Source organism: Bos indicus x Bos taurus, chromosome 15, assembly GCF_003369695.1.
Source record: "Bos indicus x Bos taurus breed Angus x Brahman F1 hybrid chromosome 15, Bos_hybrid_MaternalHap_v2.0, whole genome shotgun sequence".
Taxonomy (NCBI): domain Eukaryota; kingdom Metazoa; phylum Chordata; class Mammalia; order Artiodactyla; family Bovidae; genus Bos; species Bos indicus x Bos taurus.
The window spans coordinates 40,613,887-40,636,817 of record NC_040090.1 but is presented as its reverse complement, the minus strand read 5'-3'; the positions used below and the strand labels follow the sequence as shown (position 1 = coordinate 40,636,817).

General features: G+C 48.2%; 2 protein-coding genes across 3 annotated transcripts; one reads left to right on the top strand and one right to left on the bottom strand.

Annotated features, from left to right (window-relative positions):
* The first annotated feature begins 1,200 nt into the window (after positions 1 to 1,200).
* Positions 1,201 to 11,157, top strand: C15H11orf16 (chromosome 15 C11orf16 homolog). 2 transcript variants are annotated; one of them, XM_027563220.1, is made up of 8 exons: positions 1,201 to 1,309; positions 1,673 to 1,820; positions 1,946 to 2,129; positions 3,484 to 3,640; positions 5,620 to 5,854; positions 6,483 to 7,142; positions 10,103 to 10,321; positions 10,808 to 11,157. In XM_027563220.1, the coding sequence occupies exons 3-8, from the start codon at positions 1,963 to 1,965 to the stop codon at positions 10,813 to 10,815; spliced, it is 1,446 nt and encodes a 481-aa protein (XP_027419021.1). In that variant the 5' UTR covers positions 1,201 to 1,309; positions 1,673 to 1,820; positions 1,946 to 1,962; the 3' UTR covers positions 10,816 to 11,157. The 2 variants fall into 2 exon arrangements, with proteins under 2 accessions (XP_027419021.1, XP_027419022.1); XM_027563221.1 differs by having other exon boundaries at positions 1,225 to 1,309; positions 1,660 to 1,820.
* AKIP1 (A-kinase interacting protein 1) lies at positions 11,150 to 18,686 on the bottom strand. The gene is made up of 6 exons (XM_027563222.1): positions 18,618 to 18,686; positions 18,179 to 18,406; positions 17,625 to 17,705; positions 15,248 to 15,352; positions 13,309 to 13,380; positions 11,150 to 11,577 (listed from the first exon to the last, which is right to left on the bottom strand). Exons 2-6 carry the CDS (start codon positions 18,398 to 18,400, stop codon positions 11,434 to 11,436), a joined length of 624 nt encoding a protein of 207 aa, XP_027419023.1. The 5' UTR covers positions 18,401 to 18,406; positions 18,618 to 18,686; the 3' UTR covers positions 11,150 to 11,433.
* Positions 18,687 to 22,931: the final 4,245 nt, after the last annotated feature.

Below are 22,931 nucleotides of genomic sequence, written 5' to 3'. Positions count from 1 at the left end.
TCCTTTCACCATTGAAATCCCACCTATCTTCAGAAATCCTTTTCTCATAGCCAGAGATCTAACTAGTCTTTCTTAGACTCTAGCTTTGTGCACCAAATCACTCAGCCTTTTGGGCAACAGTCATTCTCCTGGCTGCAGTTAAGCTCTGTGAGGGTAGACATCAGTTAGGATGCTTTTGGCTGTGAGCAATACAAAAATCTAACAAAAATTGGTATAATCAAAAAAGGGAGGATTTCCCTGGTGGTCCAGAAGTTAAGACTTTGCACTTACTCCCACTGCAAGGGGTACAGGTTCAGGCAGGGCTCAACACTGTCACCAAAAATCTGTGTTCTTTAGATCTATCCTCTCTGGGAACAGCTTCAGTGTCCCAGAAAGACTGTCGGGAGCTCCCAGAATTATAAGCTTTCTTATTTCTGTATAGGAGGAAATATAAATTCTATAACCAAGATTTCTAACAAAAGTCTTGAGATTCACGCTGACTGGAGAGGCACGGGACATGCCGATGCCTTAGAGGACAGGGGATGGAATGTGCTGATGGACACACAGCAACCAGGGGTACAGCCAGCCTCTCCCTGCCACTCAGATTCACAACAGAAACAGGAACTGGTGGAAGGGGGGAGTAGATGTGGTAGAGACACTCACAGATCTGCAAAATGGCTGTCAGATGCCTCGAATACCATCCTCTGGATGTTCAAATGAGAGCGAACTCTGGACTTCTGTTCCTTTGGTCCCACTGTCCACTCCCACCACCCAAAGTTATCACCACACACCTGTTTCTCAGCAGTCCTGTCTCCTTCAGACAAACGTGCTCACAGTTTTGGTTATTTCATTTTAAACTACAAATTCTATCTTAGAGTCCTTAAGCCAACCGGTGGGTTCCCTCCACTCCAGCCTCCTGCCCACAGTGGAGAAAGGCAGATCAACAGCCTTGAGACTCTGTGGGGTCAGACCCCTCCTTCCCAAGACTCTCCTAGATCCAGGAGGGTGTCCCACCGCCACTGACTCTTTCAGCAGTGGAGAAGCATAGCTTTTGGGAACTGATGCTACACTGGCCCTTCTCCTCAACACCACCTGTCAACACCACTCCCCAGAAAGGCAGTGAATAACCAACTCCCTACCCTCTCTTCCCGCCCATGCTGCCCAGGGCCCCAGTCACCCCTCCGCACATGCTCAGTACACTCCCTCTGGCCCAGCTGGCTGTATCCATGGCAACATGCTTGGCAACCAGGAGTCGGTTGGGCTGAGGCCGTGAACTCCTAACCGTCTGAAGGGACAGAGGCTGAGGTGGAGGAGTCTGGCTGGGGCTGTGGTGAGTACTCTTGGGGTCAGAAGCATGGGCTTGGGCAAGAGCACACCCAACAGGGCCAAGCTGGGCTGGGCCAGCCGAGTGTGATCTCGGGCCCTGGGTAGCAGCTGTCGCCTCTGAGCACATCTTCGGAGGCCACCGCCCTGGGCTCTCAGCTCGGTCGAGTTAGTCCCCCAGGTGACCAGGTTAGGAGGAGGGAAGTCTGTGGCTTGGGTTAGGGGTCAGTTTGTCATCAAGGGCTGGGATTTGTAAAAGGAAGTATGTAAACCCCCGAAGTCCCAACAACTGGGGTGGAGGTGGGGGGTGGGTAAACAAAACTAACGTATATTGATTGAGCTACTTAAAGATGCCAGGTGCTTTCCACAGATCATCTCCAGGGCGTGAACTGACGCACCCAGGTGAAGTGAGCGCGCAGCCAGCAGGCGGTGAAGGACTTCCAGCTGGGTTTCTCTGAAGTCACAGCTCTTGCTCTTTCAACCCTCCCCTATTTCCTGGGCGGAGTCTCCCCGGGCAGGTGATGATTCTGGGGACACCCTGCGCGTGGTGGGAGCGGTGGGGCCGCGGAGAGGCGGCCGCGAGCCAGGCGGCCTCTGCTGGGCTGTGGGCTGCAATTCAGGTAATAGAGCCGCTGGTTCTCAGGTGTTTTCGCGAGGTCTATGGACTCCTCCGCGCGGCCTGGGACGCCTTTGCCCAAATACTGCAGCGTGGCCACGACCCTGAAGGCCCCTGCCTGGGCCGGCACTGCTCCTCCCTGGGACCTCTCCTTCACCTGCCCCCTCGCCTGCAGAGCACCCTGGCTGACCCGGCACAGCCTCCTCACCAGGTACCCATCTATGCTTCCTTTTTCCTCTCTGTTCTTGGCTCAAAATGGTGGGAGACATGATGGCCCAGGATGGAGAGGACTGCTTCCTGGGAAGGCCGAAAGGGTTCCTTACTGGTGTGGGCTGAGTTCCTTGGGTTATTATAATCCCCCCAACTCTACTCACAATAAATAAATAAGTAAATACATAGAGACTTGCCTGGAGGTCCAGTGTTTAGGACTCCAGGATTCTACTGCAGGGAACACAGGTTCGATCCGTGGTTGGGGAACTAAGATCCTGCATGCCTCCATGTACAGCCAAAATATAAATAAACTCTAACCCCAGTGACAAGGGCTGACCTGGCTTTTGTCCTGCCTTGTAGTGGAGGGGCTGATGTCAGAGTTGATATGTGTGGGAGAAGGCAGGCATCACCAGTTATAAAAGTGCTGGCTCATTTTATCATCTTCTCTGCAACTTGCCCTGGCACTATATGAGGGAATTAGGTGAGGTCGCCCGATCCTTCCTCAGGTTCCCTCAGTTGTCCTAGCTTTTTGTGAATGGTACCCAAAGTTAGCTATCTACAGTGTGAATACTAGAGGGGAAGGGAACCTCAGCCGATAAGCACATACAAATCGTGTAAGTCGCATGCTATTCAAGTCAGTCTGCCCAGGCCGGAACCCTATAGCCCCCTTTCTTGTTTCACCCATGTGGACCATTTCCCTTCAAAGCCAGAGTTTAAACAGTCCTGTATCCTGGCTTGCCCACAAAATAAATACGTTTTTTTTTTTTTTCCGGAAAACCAAAACCTGACTCAACAATTCCCTATGGCTTGGTTTTGTCTACCAGAGTTCCCAGAACCAGCTTCTCCTTTTTTCTGTCCCTCAGCCTCTTACTCAGCCCCTGTGCTTCCCCCGCTCAGACACTTCCTCCTCTCTTCCGACTCCATGGTGCTCAGCCTCTTTGCAGTTTTGCTCCTTTGTCATCACCATCCAAGCCTCCACACCTCATCCTGGAATCCCGCACACCACCTCAGGATCTCCCTTCCTGGAAGAACACTTTCCTGGCCTGCTATCTAGTCTCAGAACCAGTTAATCTGGCCGTCCCGTTATATATCAAGGCTGATCCCATTCTGATTACCTTGAAACAATTCCCAGGCCTTAAACAGCGATTCCCTTCACTCTCCTCTCCTTCCTCTTCCAGCAATTTACCTTATCGGAAGTCACAGATTGCCACTCTTAACACGGGCTTCTGTTCCATATTGCCTTAACTGTCAAGTTCACCCCATGGTTCTGCTCAGACCTAACTTTGAAATGTGTTTCTTGATGGTTTTAGGGCTTGCTTTTCTCTGCTTCCCTAATTCCATTTGTTTTCCCCCAGATATGCATCTTACTACCCTTGTCTCCACATTGCTGACCCAGCATGGCAGGGGCCTGGCTGGCTGGGAAGAGTTGGAGAGGCTGCTGACACATGGGTCCTGGCAAGAAGGGAACCAGATGGCTTTTATTACAGGGCTCAGATAAAGGCTGCTCCAGAGGCAAGTCCCTCAGTCCCCATGTCTCCCCATATGCTCCTCTGGGTGGCCCTGTCATACCTGATATGCCTCAGCTGTTCAGTGTCTTAAATAAGCACAGATCTTCCATGGCCAGGATGTGGAGGTGAAAATGTCATGTCAGTGAGTGCATCAGTTTGCTGCTGCTGCTGAGTCACTTCAGTCGTGTCCGACTCTGTGCGACCCCATAGACGGCAGCCCACCAGACTCCCCCGTCCCTGGGATTCTCCAGGCAAGAACACTGGAGTGGGTTGCCATTTCCTTCTCCAGTGCATGAAAGTGGAAAGTGAAAGTGAAGTTGCTCAGTCGTGTCTGATCCTCTGCGACCCCATGGACTGCAGCCTTCCAGGCTCCTCCATCCATGGGATTTTCCAGGCAAGAGTACTGGAGTGGGGTGCCATTGCCTTCTCCAATCAGTTTGCTAGGGCTACATAACAAAGTGGCACAAACTGAGTGGCTTTAACAATAGAAATTGATTCTTTCAGTTCTGGAGAGAACCAGGTGTGGGCAGGGGTGGTGATTCTGAGGGCTCTGGGGGAGGATCTGTTCTGTGCACCTCTCCCAGCTTCTGGTGGTTTGCTGGCAATCTTTGAAGTCCCTTGGCTTGTAGAAGCATCCCCCCGCACTTGGTCTTCATCTTCACTTGCTGTTCTCCCTGGGCTCATGTCTGTGTTCAAATTTCCCCTTTTTATAAGGACACCAGTCATTGGGTTAGGGGCCCACTCTACTCAGTCATCCTCAGTGTGACTTTGTCTTAAGTCATTTAGACTAAAGTGTGACACATTTTGAGGTCCTAGGGGCTAGGACATCAACATGAATTTTGGGGGGACATAATTCAACCCGTAACCGTGAAGAAAATGTACAGTAAAAGCACTTTGTTCAGGAAGATTCGGTGTGTGGAGTTATGAGCACCAGCCTAAGGGAAAGAGGAACCAACCCTGTATACCTCATGTGCGCCTGTGTCCTTCCGCATAGGAGCACAGTCCCTGTGTGCTGGGAGGCCTGGGCTTTACTTTGCTGACTGCTTGCTTCATTGGGATTTTCCTCTTTCTTTTCAGAGTCAGACTTTGTGGGTCCATAGAGGGAAAACTGTTGTGATTTATAAAAAAAAATATGTTATAGAATTTCCAATCAAAAGTCATTTTGTCATTTTCCAGTAACTAATATGTGAGTTCAAATGAAATATCAGCAGGAGTTTGCTCAAATATAGATTCTGTCTGCTGCTGCTGCTGCTGCTAAGTTGCATCAGTCGTGTCCGACTCTGTGCGACCCCATAGATGGCAGCCCACCAGGCTCCCCCGTCCCTGGGATTCTCCAGGCAAGAACACTGGAGTCTAGTGACTAGATAAAAGTTAATTTGTAACCACACTTTATCGCTCTTCAAAAATCATACTGAGTTCTCCAAACAGCTTGTTCTTTTAATTAGCTCAGTATTCCTCCTGCCCTCCCTGTCAGGCCGCTCGTTCCTTCCTCGGCCCCGCCTCCCCTCATGGACATGCAGGCAGTGCACAGGGCTGCCTTTGCCTGGCAGGGCCTGTGATTGATACCCTACCCGCGGCTGGTCCAGGACACGGGGACAACGCTTCCTGGGAGGGCTGGGAGAACTCTTCCTGGGGTGCTTTGGGAAAGATGGAGAGGACCCAGTTTACTCCTGTGAATTGCAGACCAAAAATAAAGATAGGAGAAAAGAAAAACAGGAAAAGAAAGAGCACGGGAAGGGAAAGGCAGGAAGTGATAAACAAGAGTTGCCACAGCAAGAAGCAGAGGGAGAGCCTCTGCCTCATAGCCGGCCTGTCCCTACCGTAATGGGCTCCAGCAGTACCTGGCCTGGCCCCTTCCCTAGCTGACCCCTGCTGTGTGGGAGGGAGCCCCTCAGCCTGGCTTTGGGCATTGTAGGAAACCATGAAGCTCCCTGTAGTACTTCCTAAGGCCAGGTATTATTCTGAATATTTTCCTTCCCACAGCTGGAGAGGCAAGGGGTCCTGCTGGTGGAATTTGAGGCTCCCCTTGCGACAGGCCCAGAGCTGCCAGCCCAGCGGCAGAGCGTGGTCTTAGAGGAAGATGTCATTCAGTTCTCGCCAACCATGGAATTCTCACTGCGACCTGGGGACAAGGTGCTGGCACCCTGGGGCCCTGACCAACAACGCTATGGCCCTGGCACTGTTCTGTTGGGCTTGGAGGCGGGAGACCTCCAGAGAGGTAAGGGAGCTGCTCTGGGGCTCCCCGGGAGCCAGGCTGGTGATCAGGCTGAGGAAAGAGCAAAGCGGCTGTCTCTACAGCTTAGGGGTCTTAGGGGCTTGAGGAAATCCTTACCCTTTCACTTGCAGCTTCATCCCGAGGGTGGCCACAGATAGACAAATCATATTTTTCCGATTATAAAATATTTGTTATCCGGGCAAAATCACCCAAGGCTACTATGTCTATGTTGGTTACCTGACCTATGGTGTGGTGAGGTTGTCCAGAGGTCACACCTGTACTCGGTCCCCCACCATGTCATCCAGGCACGGATACAGTGTCCCCTTGTGTGGGGCCCGCCAGGCAGCATCATTGTAATTCAAACCACAAAGGAGGCTTCTCCTCCCCTCCCCCTACCTGAGGAGGCATTGGGTTTTGATGAGAAAACTGAGACATGGAGGCACAGGACGGGGAGGTAAACATGGGGCAGGTGAGGGACGTCCCTGGCAGGCTTTGCAGGGAGAGGTGTGCGTGAGACAGCAGGCAAAGCTGAGGGGCTGTGCTGAGGCTTTGCTTCTGGGGAGAGGAGAACCTTTACCCTTGATGTAGAAGAGGCGGTTGTAACAAAATGTTGCCCTTCTCTGTTACATAGCATCCAGGAAAGAAGAAGAAATTACTGTTCATTTCTGGAATGGCAGGACAGCTCCAGTGCCTCTCAGAGGGGTCCAGTGGGTGCCCCCAGCTGTCTGGAAGAAGGCTGTGGACGGGCTGCATAAGCCTTTCGCCAGGCAGCACCCCAGGCCCCTCCTCTGGGCCCCTTGCTGCTCTCTGGTGGGGCCGGTCACTGGATTTGTCACCAGCGGGCTTCCTTTGAGCCCTCCATTCCTGTGTGCTCCCTGCTACCCACATGCCGGCTGCCGGCTGCCGGTCCAGGGCTGCCTCTGCTGCTGCCCCCTGGCTGGACCCACATGGTGGCCTCCAATCAGGACCTCAGGGGTTGCAGCCAGAGAACCTCCAGAAGCGGAGCTGAAGCCCACAGCCCAGCTTTTGCCCCTGGAGAATCCTGAGGAGGAAGAAGTGGCAGTGCAGGCTCCCGCGGCTGTTTCCTCCTCCTCCACCTCCTCCTCTTCTGAAGACGAGGATTTGGAGAATGAGCTGGAGATGGGCCCCCCTCAGAGGCTGCTGGTGGACAGCACAGTCAACACGGACCCCATCCTTCTCGAGAAGTCTCCGAGGAAGCAGGGTGGCCTCTGCCAGCCCGAGTGGAGGTACTGGAGGAGAAACGGGCCTGAGCCGTACCCAGGGAAGCCAGGTAGGCCTTTTCCTAGGGTGGGGCTGAGGCCCCTGCTCCCTTCCCCTCTGCAACCCCCTCCTTGGGTGGGGGTGGTCTCTCAGGAATCCAATACACTTGTCTGCTGTGATGGAACTGGAAGTAACACTGGGGGGTGTGGTCATGTTGAAGGGGGGCTGTGATAAGAGGGAAGTAGTGGGCTTTATTGATTAAATGGAAACCTAACAAGAAAGGATGAGCCGATCTTGGTGCTAAGCTTTGCATCCCTATTTGACAACTGTCCTTTCTTTCTTCACTAGTCTACTGGGAGGACACTGCCATTGTCCGTTTCTACCCTCCCCTCCTTCACTTTCCTTGGAGGCTGTGATTTTTCTCTACACGTGCAGTCAGAATGCCTCCACGTATTGATTAGAGTCTTCAAGACCCTGAGAACTCAGAAACGTCTTTAAACATTGGTCATCAGACCCTACTCTTCATATGAGCCCCTGAGGAAGTCAGAGTGGGAAGAACCGGGCGCAGCCTTAATCATCTCACTCTGCCATGGAAAGGGGAGGCAGGGTCACTGTTGGCAATCTGCAGCCACTCCCGAACTTCTTTACCCCAGCAAAGACCTGTGTGACATGCCCTCGTAGGCTTAGGGTAGCGTGTCACTGATAATGCCTCGTGCCATGTGATCTAAATTCCCAATGTGGCCCAGAAAGAGCAGATACCTAAGGCAGCTGGCAGAGCTTTATGAAGGAGATGGCTTGCCCTAGCCAGCCCTCGGAGAAGGCAATGGCACCCCACTCCAGTACTCTTGCCTGGAAAATCCCATGGACAGAGGAGCCTGATGGGCTGCAGTCCATGGGGTTGCTAAGAGTTGGATACAACTGAGCCACTTCACTTTTACTTTTCACTTTCATGCACTGGAGAAGGAAATGGCAACCCACTCCAGTGTTCTTGTCTGGAGAATCCCAGGGACAGAGGAGCCTGGTGGGCTGCCGTCTATGGGGTCGCACAGAGTCAGACACGACTGAAGCGACTTAGCAGCAGCAGCAGCCAGCCCTAGACTAGTCTAACCCTAATTCAACCTTCAGTGAACTAAATGAACATTGAACCTGGGGCAGGGATACTGAGGGTTAAAGAATACCACTGCTAAGGGTATAAGGATCTGTAGACACTGCCCACTCGGGGACTCACTGAGTCCCCATTTGAAGCCATTGCCAGGATATCTGCTTAGTCAGGACCTCTCAACCCACAGGGATTTCAGTCTTGCTCCAGGCATAAGGACTTTATTAGTCTTTCGTTCCAGGAAGCTGAGAAATTGTTTCCACAGTGAGAAACTTTCTTGGTGACTCCTCTGGGTCCCTGGCCTTTGGAGTGGGCAGGGATAGATATATTAGTTGCTGATTTGTTTTTGTTTGGCTGTGTTGGGTCTTAGTTGTGGCACCCAGGGTCTTCATCGTGTCATGTAGGATCTTTCCTGGTGCAGCACATGGACTCTAGTTGTGGTACATGGGCACCCTGCAGCATGTGGGATCTTAGTTCCCCAACCAGGGATTGAACTCAGACCCCCTGCATTGCAAGATGGATTCGTAACCACTGGACCACCAGAGAAGTCCCAACTGCGGTTGTATTTTATATGATGGTTTCTTCCTTAGATTTCAAGGTGTGGGACCTTTCCCCCATGTCTGAGAGGGAGTAACTAGAGGGACAGGAATCTAGCTATGACCAGTGGAGCTTTTCCTCCACTCTCTAAGAGGACACTTTGTATAGAAAATGTCAAGATAGGGCGGGGAGAGCTTCCTGGATGTCTTTCATCGCAGTGAAAGGCCTTGGCAGAAGTGCTTGGAAACAGGTTTCTACAGGTGTGTCCTCTAACAAGTAATAATATAAACAAAATAGTGCCCAAATCTAGAGTTTTCAAGTTAAATTCTCCATGGCTTCCACTGCCTCCTGCTTCAGCACAGACTAGGGAAAGAAAAGCTTTATCTATCCAGAGGGAGTAGCCTGTGGGGAGCGACTGAGATAGGATGAGGCCCTGCCTCATGGAGAGGCAGGCCAGTGGGGTAACCAGAGGGCCATGGTGCGCAGACCTGCCCTGGCTCCAGGCCTGCATTCCCATGGCCTGCTCCATGGCATTCTATCCAGACTGTTCCAAACCCAACTGAGTCCAGACCAATCTTTCCTGGCCCCAAGGTACACTGCTTTTATCTCCCACCCAACGGGCTACACCTACGTTCAGCCTCTCTCCCCATTACCATATTTAAACAGATCCTCTCTAAAGTACTCTGCATCCCCAAATAAAGTCTAATGATTGGCCATAAAGAGAGTATCTTCAGGTACTTGGCCTGGCTTTCCTCTAGGTTATTGGACCATTTGTTATGCTCCAGGCAAAGGTTAATTCTTGGAGTGGAACCATGATAATCAGTGAGCCTGCCCTCTGCCAAGTCCCACACCTGCACTCAAAGCTACGGAGAATAAGCCTGGATGGGGTGTGGAGAAAGGGCCCATCACCAGCCCTTGTCCCAGACAGACGCTGTGCCTCACTAACCAGTGAGATGAAGCGTGTAAAAGGACACGTGTGCCGGGCTGGAAACCATGGCAAACACCAGAGGTTTTCTTTTCTCCCTTCCAGATCTTGTTCCCTTCTAAGAAAATGTGCTGCTTTGCTTCTCCTAATTGTGCTTGAGTGCCACCAAGAACTGATGCTTGCCAGTCTGGTCTGAGGCTCTGCCCACTAAGGATCCTCTTGTATGGGTCCCCACCTGCCACACTTTTGGCTCCTTTTAGTTACAGGCTGAGAGGTTACTGTCTGATCCTAACAAACCTGGGGGCAGGATTCCTGCCAGCAGACATGCTGCTCTCCACCCTTGCTTACAACTGAAACAGGGTTCAGAGAGTTAAGAGATTCTGTGATCCATGATTTAGTCCTACCCAAGTCGTCAAGACTAACCCTATCAAAATGGTAGCATATTCAACTAACTGAATTTTGGGTTCAGGAATAAGACTTTGCAGCACCCAGAAAGATGAGAAGAGCAACAGACAACAGAGAGAGAAACCTGCTGCAGCGGGGAGTCCTAGAGAGCTGGCCCTGAACGTCACTGGCATGAAGCCGCTGCAGATCCTGCCCAAAGAAGCCGGACACAGAAAACTGAGTCAGGGTACTGCTGCACATCAGCGGGGCCAGAACTCCGAGACTAAAAGCCCCAAGGATCAAGGTAGAGCAGAATGGCTGCAAAGGGGCTTCTGAAGGGCTCTCTCCAGGGTTCTTTGATCTTTTGGAGTCATACCCACAATCTTGCATATGATTTCAGAAGGCTTGCAGAACCCACAGATTTCCTCACTGGCTTCTTGGGTGTGTAAGGATCCCTGTTTAAGTGACCCTCTACCTGGTGATGGTGGGTATGGGTCTGCTTTACTAGGCCTCTGTCCATGAGTCTGCTCTTCACTAGGAATGCTAAGACAGCGCTACTTAAAACTTTGTTTTCATCATATGAAATACTGGCCTTTTTTCTGAGGCAAAACTTACATTCAAAACGAGGTGAAGTCCTAGGCAGTTAAACTGAAATGCAATGATACTGTTGGCGTGCTAGCTTAAAGACGCTTAGGACACAGCAGTGACTTCATAATTTTAAGGATCAAAAGTCACTGATTTTTAAAGTCAGCATAAGACTCTCAGTGTTGGTTTTTTTTTCGTGTTATAGGAAGCTAAAGAGTAGAGGTGGTAACCTGAGGAGGAGCTACAGAGTGGCTGACAAGGCACTCTTCAACGGAAATGGCACAGTGAGCCCACAGATCACAGTCCAGTAAGCAGCAGCATCTTCACCTGTCCTGAGGAGCACAGGAGTGAGGAGCCCAGGGCTCCCTGCCAGGGGCCGGGTAAGACCTGCTTAAGGATGCCTCTTCCACAGAAGCTACAGAACATGGTTGGCCTGCTTTGGGCAAACGTGTCCACAGCCTCTCTGTTATCTTTTCATAAAGCCTCAACTGTACAAGAGCGACGTTTTGTTTCCCTTCTTAATGCCAATAAAAAGGAATTTTCTTCATTTTCAAATCTCTCCCTTTATTGTCATAATTAACCTTTGCTTGGAAAGCAAGCTGTAAAAACTATTCAGACAGTATCATTACATTATTACTTTCAGGCAGAAGAGGGTGAAGGGACTTTCAAGTTAAAATAGGCACTGAAAGAGACACAGTCCAGTTCCTAGGAAGGCTGACCCTCACAGTCAGCACTAAAGGCAGGATTAATGTGTACATATTAAGAATATACAGTAGCTTTATTCTTCTTGATACTCAGAAAAAGGTGATGTGATGCCTGTGACGGTCCACATCATATGGGGAAGACCAAGTCCACACTTTGTCCGGAATCAACTGCTACAATGTGAGTCTTTTTGGTCAAGTCATCTGCACCCACAGTGACGGAATAGGTCCCTGGATAGACTTCTATGTAGAGGTCCTTAGAGATGTTCTCAGCCTGGAAGGAAAAGCAGATGTACCAGTTTAGAGGTTTTAGAGGTCCTGCTGCTGTCAGAGCACCCTGTGTGTGATGCAGTGAGAGGCGCTAAGGTGGGAGACGGAGGTTCTGCTTTCTACACCTGACTTGGCCACATAACAGGACTGCCCTTCAGGCCAGTCTCACCCGCTCTTTATGCTTTTATTTCTAAAATTAGCTCACAAGAATGTATATGAAAATGCTGAGTTGTTGCAGGAACATGAAGAGTCATAAAAGGACACACTGGCTGGAGTGTAAAGTTAAGAATCAGGTGGAGGGAAAGGCTAATGACCATTGCTTTGGGGCTCAAAAGTAGGCAGTGGCACCTGTTAGCACAGAACAGCAGCAATGGCGAGGCACTGCAGGATGATGCAAAGCATTCTTTTTAGGTGTGCTTTGCTAAATTCATTATTAGGATGAAACATTTCTCCTAAAGCTGAGACTATGAATAGATTCCATTTTGTCATGCAGCAAGTCAGCTGGCTGGCTAATGTCCTCCCTTGGAGGGCTGGTTCTCCCATACAGATGGTCCTTGACTTACAACAATCTGACTCATTCTTTTTTTTTTTTTTTTTACCATAATGTGAATGTGATATGCATTCAGCAGAAACCGTACTTCCAATTTTGATCTTTTTGCAGGCTAGTGTGATGCTGTGCCAGCAGTGAGAGATCTCCCAGTCAGCTGTGCAATCCGAGAGTAAACAACTGATACACTTATAACCATTCTGTACCCATACAACCAGTCTCCTTTTCACTTTCAGTGCAGCATTTGATAAATTACATGAATTATTCAAAACTTAACTATAAAGTAGGTTTTGTGTTAGATGATTTTGCCCAACTGAGGGTATATAAGTTGGGTATATAAGTGTATATTTTGTATATACACTTATATACCAAGGGTATATAAGTGTTCTGTGCATGTTTAAGGAAGGCAAGGCGAAACTATGACTTTCAGCAGCTTAGGGATATTAAGTACACTTTCGATTATAGTATTTTCAACTTATGGATTTATCAAAACCAGCCAGTGTTGGAGGCATCTAAGCCTAACAACTTGTACTAGAAGCAGAATAGTCTTAGTTGCTACTAAGTCTAGTATATTCTGAATCCAGGCTAGGAGTACACTGTAGACCAACAAAAATTAAACTATTACTACAACATACAGGGGTTCCACTCCTCAGAATTCAGCCCTTCCAAGTTCCAGAAGATTCCCTGGGTTCATGAACAAATGAGTATTTTACCCTGAAAAACTCATCACTGTATGTTTTCACATAGAAACATTTGTGGAAAATAGGCACAAACTCCTTTAAATGTTTTGGAACCCGATCTAGCTGAATGTGTATGTTTCAGAATTTCAGCCATGGTTTTCACTTCATAAGCAGGGGGCCAGGCCCCTCCCGCTGCTTAAACAGATGGTGACATTCCAGCAGGGCCCAGCTGAGCTGTAGGAATGGAGTTATGAATGCTCTGCATTCTTTCCAACCACAACTATGAGTTGAGGCACAAACGCTATCTCTGAGATTTCAAGGGAAGGAAGGATACCAAGAAAATATAATTTTACAGTGAACTAAAATGCTGCACACTTTCCCCTAAGATAAAAATATCCCAACTTAAAAATAATATGGATCTAACACAAAGAACCCTGTTGTAACCCAGTCAGCTGATTCATGGACGGCAGTGGTGGGGAAGCCGGTGCCCTGGAAGTTCGGTACTCACAGACTGGGGTGCCTTCAGCACACACTCTGACGCCCGATGCATGCCTCCAACACTAAGGCCTGCGTCTTTTCTCTGAAGAGAGAGGTAGAAACACTGATGAGGGCCCGAACTTCGACTTCTGGATGGTAGAAATTTTTTCCAGCTTAATGAGGAACTAACAATTGTGCTGTCACTGTTTTCCAAGTTGTCACTAAGATCTTAAGGCTTTTAGTGATTTCTGTCATGTACTTTTAGTCAGATGTTTACCATCATTACCTTTTATCCTTACATGGGCTTTGGAGAAAGACAGACCTGAGTTTGAATCCTATGCTGCTGCTGCTAAGTCGCTTCAGTCGTGTCCGACTCTGTGCGACCCCGTGCGACCCCATAGACGGCAGCCCACCAGGCTCCCCCGTCCCTGGGATTCTCCAGGCAAGAACACTGGAGTGGGTTGCCATTTCCTTCTCCAAGGCATGAAAGTGAAAAGTGAAAGTGAAGTCACTCAGTCGTGTCCGACTCTTATCGACCCCATGGACTGCAGCCTTCCAGGCTCCTCTGTCCATGGGATTTTCCAGGCGAGAGTACTGGAGTGGGTTGCCATTGCCTTCTCCTATACCTGCCATTTATTGAGAGGGACAGATTAATATCTCTTAAGTCTTGATTTCCAGCCTATAACCTGGGGACACTAGACTGTAGGAAGATTTAAAGTGCAAAAGTGATTGACGTTTAACAGGCTTTCAGAAAACAGAATTCTCTTCTGTGCTTCTCCCAGCAGTGGGAGTATTAGAGAGGAAGAGACTGAACTGAGAAAGTCAATTTCTCTTAGAGTCATCAACTTACATTTTATAGGAAGGGAGGCTGCTGCTAAGTCGCTTCAGTCGTGTCTGATTCTGTGCGACCCCATAGATGGCAGCCCACCAGGCTCCCCCGTCCCTGGGATTCTCCAGGCAAGAACACTGGAGTGGGTTGCCATTTCCTTCTCCAATGCATGAAAGTGAAAAGTGAAAATGAAGTGGCTCAGTCGTGTCCGACTCTTAGTGACCCCATGGATTGTAGCCTACCAGGCGCCACCATCCATGGGGTTTTCCAGCCAAGAGTACTGGAGTGGGGTGCCATTTCCTGCTCCAGATAGGAAGGGAGGGGAGGGATACAAATGACTCTTACCCATGTGTAAGCTCTTACGGGGGCCTGGGTGGGGCCAGAAATGGGAGCCCTGGATCCAGGCCTTGGTGCTGCCACTCGCACCCCAGGCCAGGGAAACGGGAGGGACTTCTGGCACGCAGCCAGTCCTTGCTCATATCCCTGTGGCCACTCTCTTGTCCCTTCTCAAAACAAGGGAGTCAGGAATCCAACCTGTGGATTAGACTCTGGACTTAAGTTTGCTACCTTTGAGTATAACTAGGGGAGCTGAAAAACAAAAACAAGAAAAACCTGCTCTTCTCAGAAACAATAACAAAGGACTTCTGTTGAATTAGTTCAACAAGTAGTCTTTTAGACTTCCCAGAGTGACATGTGGTAAGACAGAGAATTCATAGTGAGAAGCCTGTAACTGTTATCTTTAGGAAAAGGATGTTGTTAAGAGACCCCCTCCTCGCACTTCCTTTTTTAAAATTACCAAAGACGTGATACTTATCACTACTTTAGAGTAAAATACATGATGATTAAAAGTCTCTTTCATATCCCTAGATGTAAAAGGATATTTGAAGTGCTTTTTGTTAAGCCTGCTCAAGAATCCCTTGGCCCAGGATTGTCACTGAAGATCCTACAGTGGCATCCATCTTGTATTTTGGACAAAAACTCCTATTTCATGTTCATTGCTGTAAGTTCTCTGAGGAGAAACATTTCCACAAAGTGCTGTAGAGTCACCCAACCACCCAATAACATGATCCAGCAGAAGCCCCAGGATGTGGGGCCTCCCAGTTTGGGAGGCTGAGGGCACAGCACAGCTGAGGGTACATACCTGACCACTCCCCGCATCAGAGCACAGGTGCAGCTCCGATGTCCCTCTGTGATAGCGGTAGACGTGGGTTGCCCCTCCTTCCTCTGGTGCAGATGAGTAATATTTCTAAAGTAACGTGGAAGACATTGGGTAACCCAAGAGTCTGGTCAGATTTTCAAAAAGCACCCTGTTACTTGGGAAAATTATGGTTAAGAAGAGAGGCAAGAGAGCAAAGGTAAATTAGCTGCCCTCTCAAGAAGCCTCTAAAGTCATGTAACAAATCTTAGCCCGTGTAAAGTGGTTGCAGAGAAGGAAACTGCAGTTGGCATTACTTTGCTGCCATCTGCTGCCTCTGCAGGGCAAGAACTCTGGCAACTCAAGCTAGGTAGGCCCATGCTCTCTGCCAGGTTAAATAGTTTTCACAACATCCTCACTCTGATTTAGGCAAAATCATCCAAAGGATCAGAAAGCAGTTTTTTCCTTGTCTACTTCCTTCCTCCCGCTCAAGGTTAACCTTAGACTTGCCCTTGATAGTTACTAATGTCGAGGACATCATAAGCTTGCCTGTTTGGAACAAAGGGTAGGGACAATGTTTAAGTCAAGAGACCAAAAGAATGAGAAGCTGGGAAAAGCACATCAGGACATGAAGCTAATGATGTAACTTAGGGGCTGCTTCAAAGTTCTGAAAATGAACTCAGAACACTGTTCTTGATTCTATCTCTAGAGAGCCAAGGAGTTCTGAGGCTCCATTCTTTAATGGAGACTTGAACTGAAGCATGAACTGAAAACCAAAGTGAAGAATACCAATTTGCTAAACCTCAAACCAAAGGCAAATATTATTCCTTTTACTGAACCATGAACCAAAGTGTTTAACTTCATCACTTTATTGTAGAGCCAAAGTTAGGGAGTTTTGTAAAACCATTTCACAGAATAAGAACATAAAAATACTCTCTGAACCGTATCTTGTTGGTTGGAATCCTATTCTTGGAGTCATAAGGATTTTATAAAAGATGTAGAAACAGAGGGTTTTTTTTTAATTTTAATATTCATTATGAAATTGAAAAGCAGGACAGAAATAAGGCATTTTCTTCCTTCTGCCATAGAGACCAGCACCCTTACACCCACATAAGAATCATAAAATGTTAGGCTGGACAAGACCACAGAGTCTGTTTTAAGTCCTAGAAGACACAGAGTACCTTCCACGCAGGTGATTTTCTTCAATGTTGGCTGGTCCACCTTCAACTTTCCCTTAAAGTACTTAGAGATGACCTTAGTGTATGCTTTTGAGAAGAGTATCTTTAAAACCTTTGTTCACCCATTTTAATGAATGGTACCGAAAAATCTCATGTAGGTCCTCTATGCTACAGTTTATAGCAATTTCCTGGTGTTCATCTCTCAGTGGAAACTGAAGAAACAGACTAAAAGGGCTGGAAAGGACTTGAACATTGTCAATTTACCATGGGGAAGGTAAGGCTGAGAGAAACTAACTGGCCTAAGGCATTAGAGCCAGGAAGTGGCAGAATACAGGTTGGATTCCTGGGAGGCCACCCCTGCCATTAAGCCACATTACCTCTGATGAGGGCACTGCGTCTGTGCCACAAAAATCGGCTTTGTGGCCAACAAGTGATATGGACCCAAAGGGACGTACTTAAAAACTACATTATCAGGGACTTGGAAAAGAGATTAAAATCTAATGGAGGGATTTTGCTTCAATTTTTGCTTTGAAAACAGACTAAGTTCCAATTTAGAGTGATTCTACAGATTAAAAAATTTTTAGTTTAGTTCAAAGTTTTAAAAACTCCTTATGTTTGGTCTTACTTTGGAATTCAGCAAATAAGCACCGACCTCCCCATCTAAAAATAGTGAGGGCAGAACTTTTCTGCCTTGTTCATTGCTGTAATCTCCTAACAGCTAAAGCTGCTGCTGCTGCGTCACTTCAGTCGTGTCCGACTCTGTGCGACCCCATAGACGGCAGCCCACCAGGCTCCCCCGTCCCTGGGATTCTCCAGGCAAGAACACTGGAGTGAGTTGCCATTTCCTTCTCCAATGCATGAAAGTGAAAAGTAAAAGTTTAGTCGCTCAGTCGTGTCTGACTCTTAGCGACCCCATGGACTGCAGCCTACCAGGATCCTCCATCCATGGGATTTTCCAGGCAAGAGTACTGGAGTGGGGTGCCATTGCCTTCTCCGACAGCTAAAGCTAGGCGGTCTGTATTTGTTGAATGAACTGTAACCTGGATTTATCACCTGTTGTAAACCCTTGGCTAATTACAACCTGCCCACGAAGGCAGGACCGGGTGAGCAGATAGTGTGCAGATTCTTCCTAAATTCCACAAAAATCCACTTTGTGATCCATCAGCAGGCAGATCAGGAGCATGCTTTGGCTTACACCAACTTACCCCACACTGACTTGAAGTATAGTTCATGTATTCAGCCATTGTTCTGAAGGAAGCACTGAGGGTCGGGTGTCTGTCTTCTCTCTATTTGAATAAACGGCAAATCACAGGTGAGATCTGTATTCCCTACTGGAGAAGGAAGTCATTTTGGAAATACCTTCCTTTTTACTTTTTGAAAGGCCTCTGCAAGTTTAAATTAGTAAAATGATCTTATTGAGAAAGAATTCCATCTCTAAAAGGAATACACAGACATGCAATTTTTCCAGGACAAACGTTTGTTGGCTTTCCTCGAGTATCAGATGATAGCCTCTAAGAATTGCGTTAAAAAGTAACCAATCAGGGCCGAGCACGAGCGGTACCTAGCGGTGTCCTAAAGCTACCCAGTAAGAATCTGTCAAATGTCAAGTTTTCAAGACTTTCCGGTTCACTGTCCGGATACACAGCAGCTTCCGCCAAGCACAGGATCCCTCGGGTCCCGGTGTGTGGCGTGCCCTGGTTCTCAGCAAGCCGCTGCTGAGGGAATGAATGGGCTGGTCCACAGCAGAGGCCCTCCTCACCTTTCCTGGCAGAAGGCGCTGGGGGCTGGCTGCCGGCCCTCTTTCTCCATAGTGCCGCACCCGGGAAACGATCCCCACGCTGCCTTTGGGAAGCTCCACCGAAGGCCAGTCCACCGCCCTCCTCTTGGCCCGCTCCAGCACTTCCTGACCCAGCCTAGCCGAACGCTGCAGGGAACGTCGGTCCACCCCGTTCAGCGCCGCGGCCACCAAACAGTTCTCCATGTCTCCCTGAGAGGGAACATACACACAAACACGGGCGAGTCAGCGGAGCGCCGGACCCCGCTCCATTTCGGTCGGACCCAGAGCCTCAACCTCCCTGCCGACCACTGCCCCCGGCTAGCCCAACGCGCTCTCCAGCCGGCGCCCAGTCAGGGCCTAAGGCGTGCGCTCTCAGCCCCTCCATTTCCGTGGCCCCCTCCCCTCGCTAGAGAGCCCTCACCCAGTCGGCCTCTCAAGGCGCATGCGCTCAGTCCGCGGGCGGACTGGTTCTGAAACACCCTGCGCCGGCGCAGCAGGCCATTGGCCGGGTGGTGGTGAGGGGCGTGGCCGGTGCGAAGGAGTGTGTAGCCTGCGACCCACATGCCTTCTTGCGACTGACTTGCAGCCTCTGCGAGCCGGTTGTCCGGTTAACTGCCTGAATGCAGGGGGAGGGGTCTGGCGGCGGGCGAGTCGAGGGGACCGGTGGCGGAAGCTGTCTGTCCACCTTGTTGCAGGAACCTCTGGGTCAGGGCCTGGCCCTTAGAAACTGTCTCCACCGATTAACGCGGGGAAAGTGTTAGTAGCTCTGTCGTGTCCCACTCTTTGCGACCCCATGGGCTGTAGCCCGCCATGCTCCTCCTTTCATGGGATTTTCCAGGCAAGAATATTGGAGTGGGTGCCATTTCCTTCTCCAGGGGATCTTCCTGACCCAGGGATCGAACCCAAGTCTCCTGCATTGCAGGCAGACTTTTTATCGTCTGAGCCAAATACGTTCTAGCGGGGAACCTGATGTAAAGCCAGGTGGTCCCTTGTTGGGCTAATAAATTGTGGGGAATAAGATGCGTGCTTCCAGGCACCGTGTCTATATTTTGGGATATCGCTACTCTGAAACCTCGTTTGGTTGAGGAGATGACCAGGATAGGCCAAACATTGCTGGTGCCACAGTGGCATTTGGAGAAGGGAATCCAGCAGGCTGTGGGCTCTGGGATGGGCGGCCCACAGGGCCAGGGGCACCTGCATTGTGTGTTGTTGTTCAGTCGCCAAGTTGTGTCCAAGTCTTTGTGACCCATGGACTCCAGCACGCCATGCATTGTGTTTAGGGTATCGTGACGGGGGAGCCTGGTGGGCTGCCGTCTATGGGGTCGCACAGAGTCGGACACGACTGAAGTGACTTAGCAGCAGCAGCAATCCCCTCGTGGTAGCTTCCTCACTCCTCCGGTGAAAAGTACACACTCACACCATTTTCTTCTCTTTAAAATTTATTTATTTATTTTTGGCTTCGCTGGGTCTTTGTGGTTATGCACGAGCTTTTCTCTAGTTGTGGCCAGCGGGGGCTACTCTTCGTTGCCTATGGGGGCTTCTTATTGTGGTGGCTTCTCTTTGTTGCAGAGCTTGGGCTCTATGGCACGTGGGCTTAGTAGTGGTGGCTGGCTCCCAGGCTTAGCTGCCCCCAACTCACACCTTTTTGAAGGCCGTTTCTAGGCATGGGAATTCACCTTTCAAGAATATCCACCAGCCCCACCTCCTCCACCCCCACCTCCGCCCCGCCCGCCACGTTTAAGTAAGGAGCTATTCATCCTTACCTTCCACTCCACGCTGCCGGTTATCTGGTAGGAGATACAAGGTCTCATTGCTAATTAATGACTTGGCTACACCACCCTGGCACGCAGCAAATCGCTGCCTCTGAGGAGGGACCAATTTAGGAGACAGGACATTCTCAGTGCTGAGCAAAGCAGTGCTGAGCATCCTCAGCAGATGGCTAGTTTAGCAGTTCTGAGTTACCAGGTGTGTATGAGGCTTTTACTACAACCCCCATCTGCCCTTTTGTTCATTTCCTGGTTTCCTCTTCCAGAACAAAATTGAATGGAAATCTGCATTATCCATGGGATAGGTTTCATTGTGGGAGTTTTCTGAAACTTTATCTCAGTAAGTGTTTATCAGGTACCTCTTTTAGGACATAGTGGTTATATGCACAGGGTCTTTACTATCCAGTCTGTAGAGCTGAGTTTGAATTCAGACTCTGCCACTTTTTTGTTGTGTGATTTGGGGCAAACAAATTATTGATAACTTCTTTGAGCTTCACTTTTCCTCATCTCTATACTAGAGAACAGCAACAGTACCAATTGCCATAGACTGTGAGCTTGAGGACAGGGAACGTATCTGTCTTGTTTACTAAGTTTATAGTGAATCTAGTATTTCTCCCTCACAGAAGAGGCTGAAAATAAGATTGAATGCATAAATAGGGCTGCTGTAAGGATTTTGTGAGAAAATTCCTATATAATGCTAAGCACAATGCCTTGTCAAGAATAAGTACTCCATCGATGTAGCATTATGTGCCAGGTGCCATCCTAGGAGTGGCTGAGAATACAAAATACAAAGGAGAATTAAAAAGAGATGCACATAAAATCTGTAAGGCTAGAAACAAAATATTAAGATTTTGTTCATAAGCTGTTTGCCAAAAGATTGATCCAGATAAAGTGAACGAATAAATATTGTTCAGCTGGAGGATCAAGAAAGGGTTCATAGGAAGGAAGCATTTGAGCTGAGCCTTGAAGGATGACCTAGGAATTAATGGGAAGGGGTAGTTAAGATACCTGTTATCTGTTCTCATAATGACTGTAGTTAGGGATGAGATACAATTCCCAGAAACAACCTATATTTTCATGATTTAAAAAAAAATATTGCGGTACTTAGTCCAATCTAAATTATATATCAGTTCAGTTCAGTCGCTCAGTTGTGTTCGACTCTTTGCAACCCCATGAACCATAGCACGCCCGGCCTCCCTGTCCATCACCAACTCCCGGAGTCCACACAAACCCATGTCTATCGAGTCGGTGATGCCATCCAACCATTTCATCTTCTGTCGTCCCCTTCTCCTCCTGCCCTCAGTCTTTCCCAGCATCAGGGTCTTTTCCAGTGAGTCAGCTCCTCACATCAGGTGGCCAAAGTATTGGAGTTTCAGCTTCAACATCAGTCCTTCCAATGAACACCCAGCACTGATCTTTAGGATGGACTGGTTGGATCTCCTTGCAGTCCAAGGGACTCTCAAGAGTCTTCTCCAACACCACAGTTCAAAAGCATCAATTCTTCTGCGCTCAGCTTTCTTTATAGTCCAACTCTTATGAATATATAAACATATATAGATATATTCTTCTTCCCTGGTGGCTCAGCAATAAAGAATCTGCCTTCCAGTGCAGGAGATGCAGGTTCAATCCTTGGGTCAGGAAGATCCCCTGGAGAAGGGAATGGCTACCCATTCTTGCCTGGGAAATCCCATGGACAGAGGAGCCTGGCATGCTACAGTCTGTGAGGTTGCAAAAGAGTTGGACATGACTTAGCAACTAAACAACACAATTATATATATATACTGTAGGCCACAGATTAAGAGAATCATTCTTCTCTTTTTTGAGATTGGATGGAAAAAAATTGTGGACCATGGCCTGCCTTCAGGACCCTTGTTGATCAAACACAGTCCAAGCCAGGTACTCCTGAAAGCCACTGGTGGAGATGTGGAAATGGAACTAATCGGGGGAGCGTATATATGGTCATTGATGAAGAAAGAAACAGTTGGTATAAGTCATGATGTCTCCCTTCATAAAATAAATTCACTGCAGATAACACATAGAAGTTATTTGTCTAGGTTATATTTGGGGGAATAGACGAGTTGGAGGAAGCCTTTATTCCTGAGATCTGAGGAAAGAGATTGATGTTGTACTTGGGACCTTTTGAGAAAAAACAAATCTAGTGAAGAACAGTGTAAATTCTTTGTGTAAATTCCTTTTCTCTATGGGGAGGGGACAAAAAAGGGTTAAAAACAGGATGCAAAAGTGGGTAGCATGCCAGTTAGACAATGAGTTATACTGCACATACCAAAGAATGTATAAATCATTTTGTCTGACAGGTGGTATTTTTAATCCTTCAGCCGACTTAGAGAGCTTTAGAATCATTATAGCTTTGTAAAGTAGTATTAGTCATTAGATCATGACTGAGTGAGTCATTAGATCATTCATTTTGCCTGATTACATCAACTCATTGGGTTATTGGGGAATAAAAGAAACTCATTATCAAAATTGTCATCTTGATTATATAGATTAAAGAAAATGAATCCAACTTCTGAGAATTACCTTTCACAAAATGTTAAAAATTGACTGGAAGTTAAAAAACTTGGTTGCAGAGCAGGAATGACTAGTGAAAAGTTTTGTCATTTAAAAACTATCAGAGATTAAAGGAATAGTAATTTGGAAGATATAAATAGTTGGAATCCAGTTACAGTTTTTTAAAAACTACTTTGAGGCATAATTTACATGTTATAAAATTCACTTTATTGAACTATACAATGTAATACATTTTAGTTAACTTATGGAATTATGCTTCCCAGGTGGCTCAGTGGTAAATAATCTGCCTGCAATGTGGAAGATGTGGCAAGGAGAACTGGGTTCAATCCCTGGGTAGGGAAGATCCTCCTGGAGAAGGAAATGTCATCCCAGTCCACTACTCTTGCCTGGAGAATCCCATGGACAGAGGAGCCTGGTGGGCTATAATGCACGGAGTCACA

Coding starts and splice junctions, on each gene's coding strand:
- C15H11orf16 (XM_027563220.1), top strand. CDS start 1,963: ATGGACTCCTCCGCGCGGCCTGGGACGCCTTTGCCCAAATACTGCAGC. Junction 3,641..5,619: donor AGATAAAGGCTGCTCCAGAG/GCAAGTCCCTCA, acceptor TCCTTCCCACAG/CTGGAGAGGCAAGGGGTCCT. Junction 7,143..10,102: donor GCCGTACCCAGGGAAGCCAG/GTAGGCCTTTTC, acceptor TTTTGGGTTCAG/GAATAAGACTTTGCAGCACC.
- AKIP1 (XM_027563222.1), bottom strand. CDS start 18,400: ATGGAGAACTGTTTGGTGGCCGCGGCGCTGAACGGGGTGGACCGACGT. Junction 17,706..18,178: donor AGCGCCTTCTGCCAGGAAAG/GTGAGGAGGGCC, acceptor TTATTCAAATAG/AGAGAAGACAGACACCCGAC. Junction 11,578..13,308: donor TGCTGAAGGCACCCCAGTCT/GTGAGTACCGAA, acceptor TTTTCCTTCCAG/GCTGAGAACATCTCTAAGGA.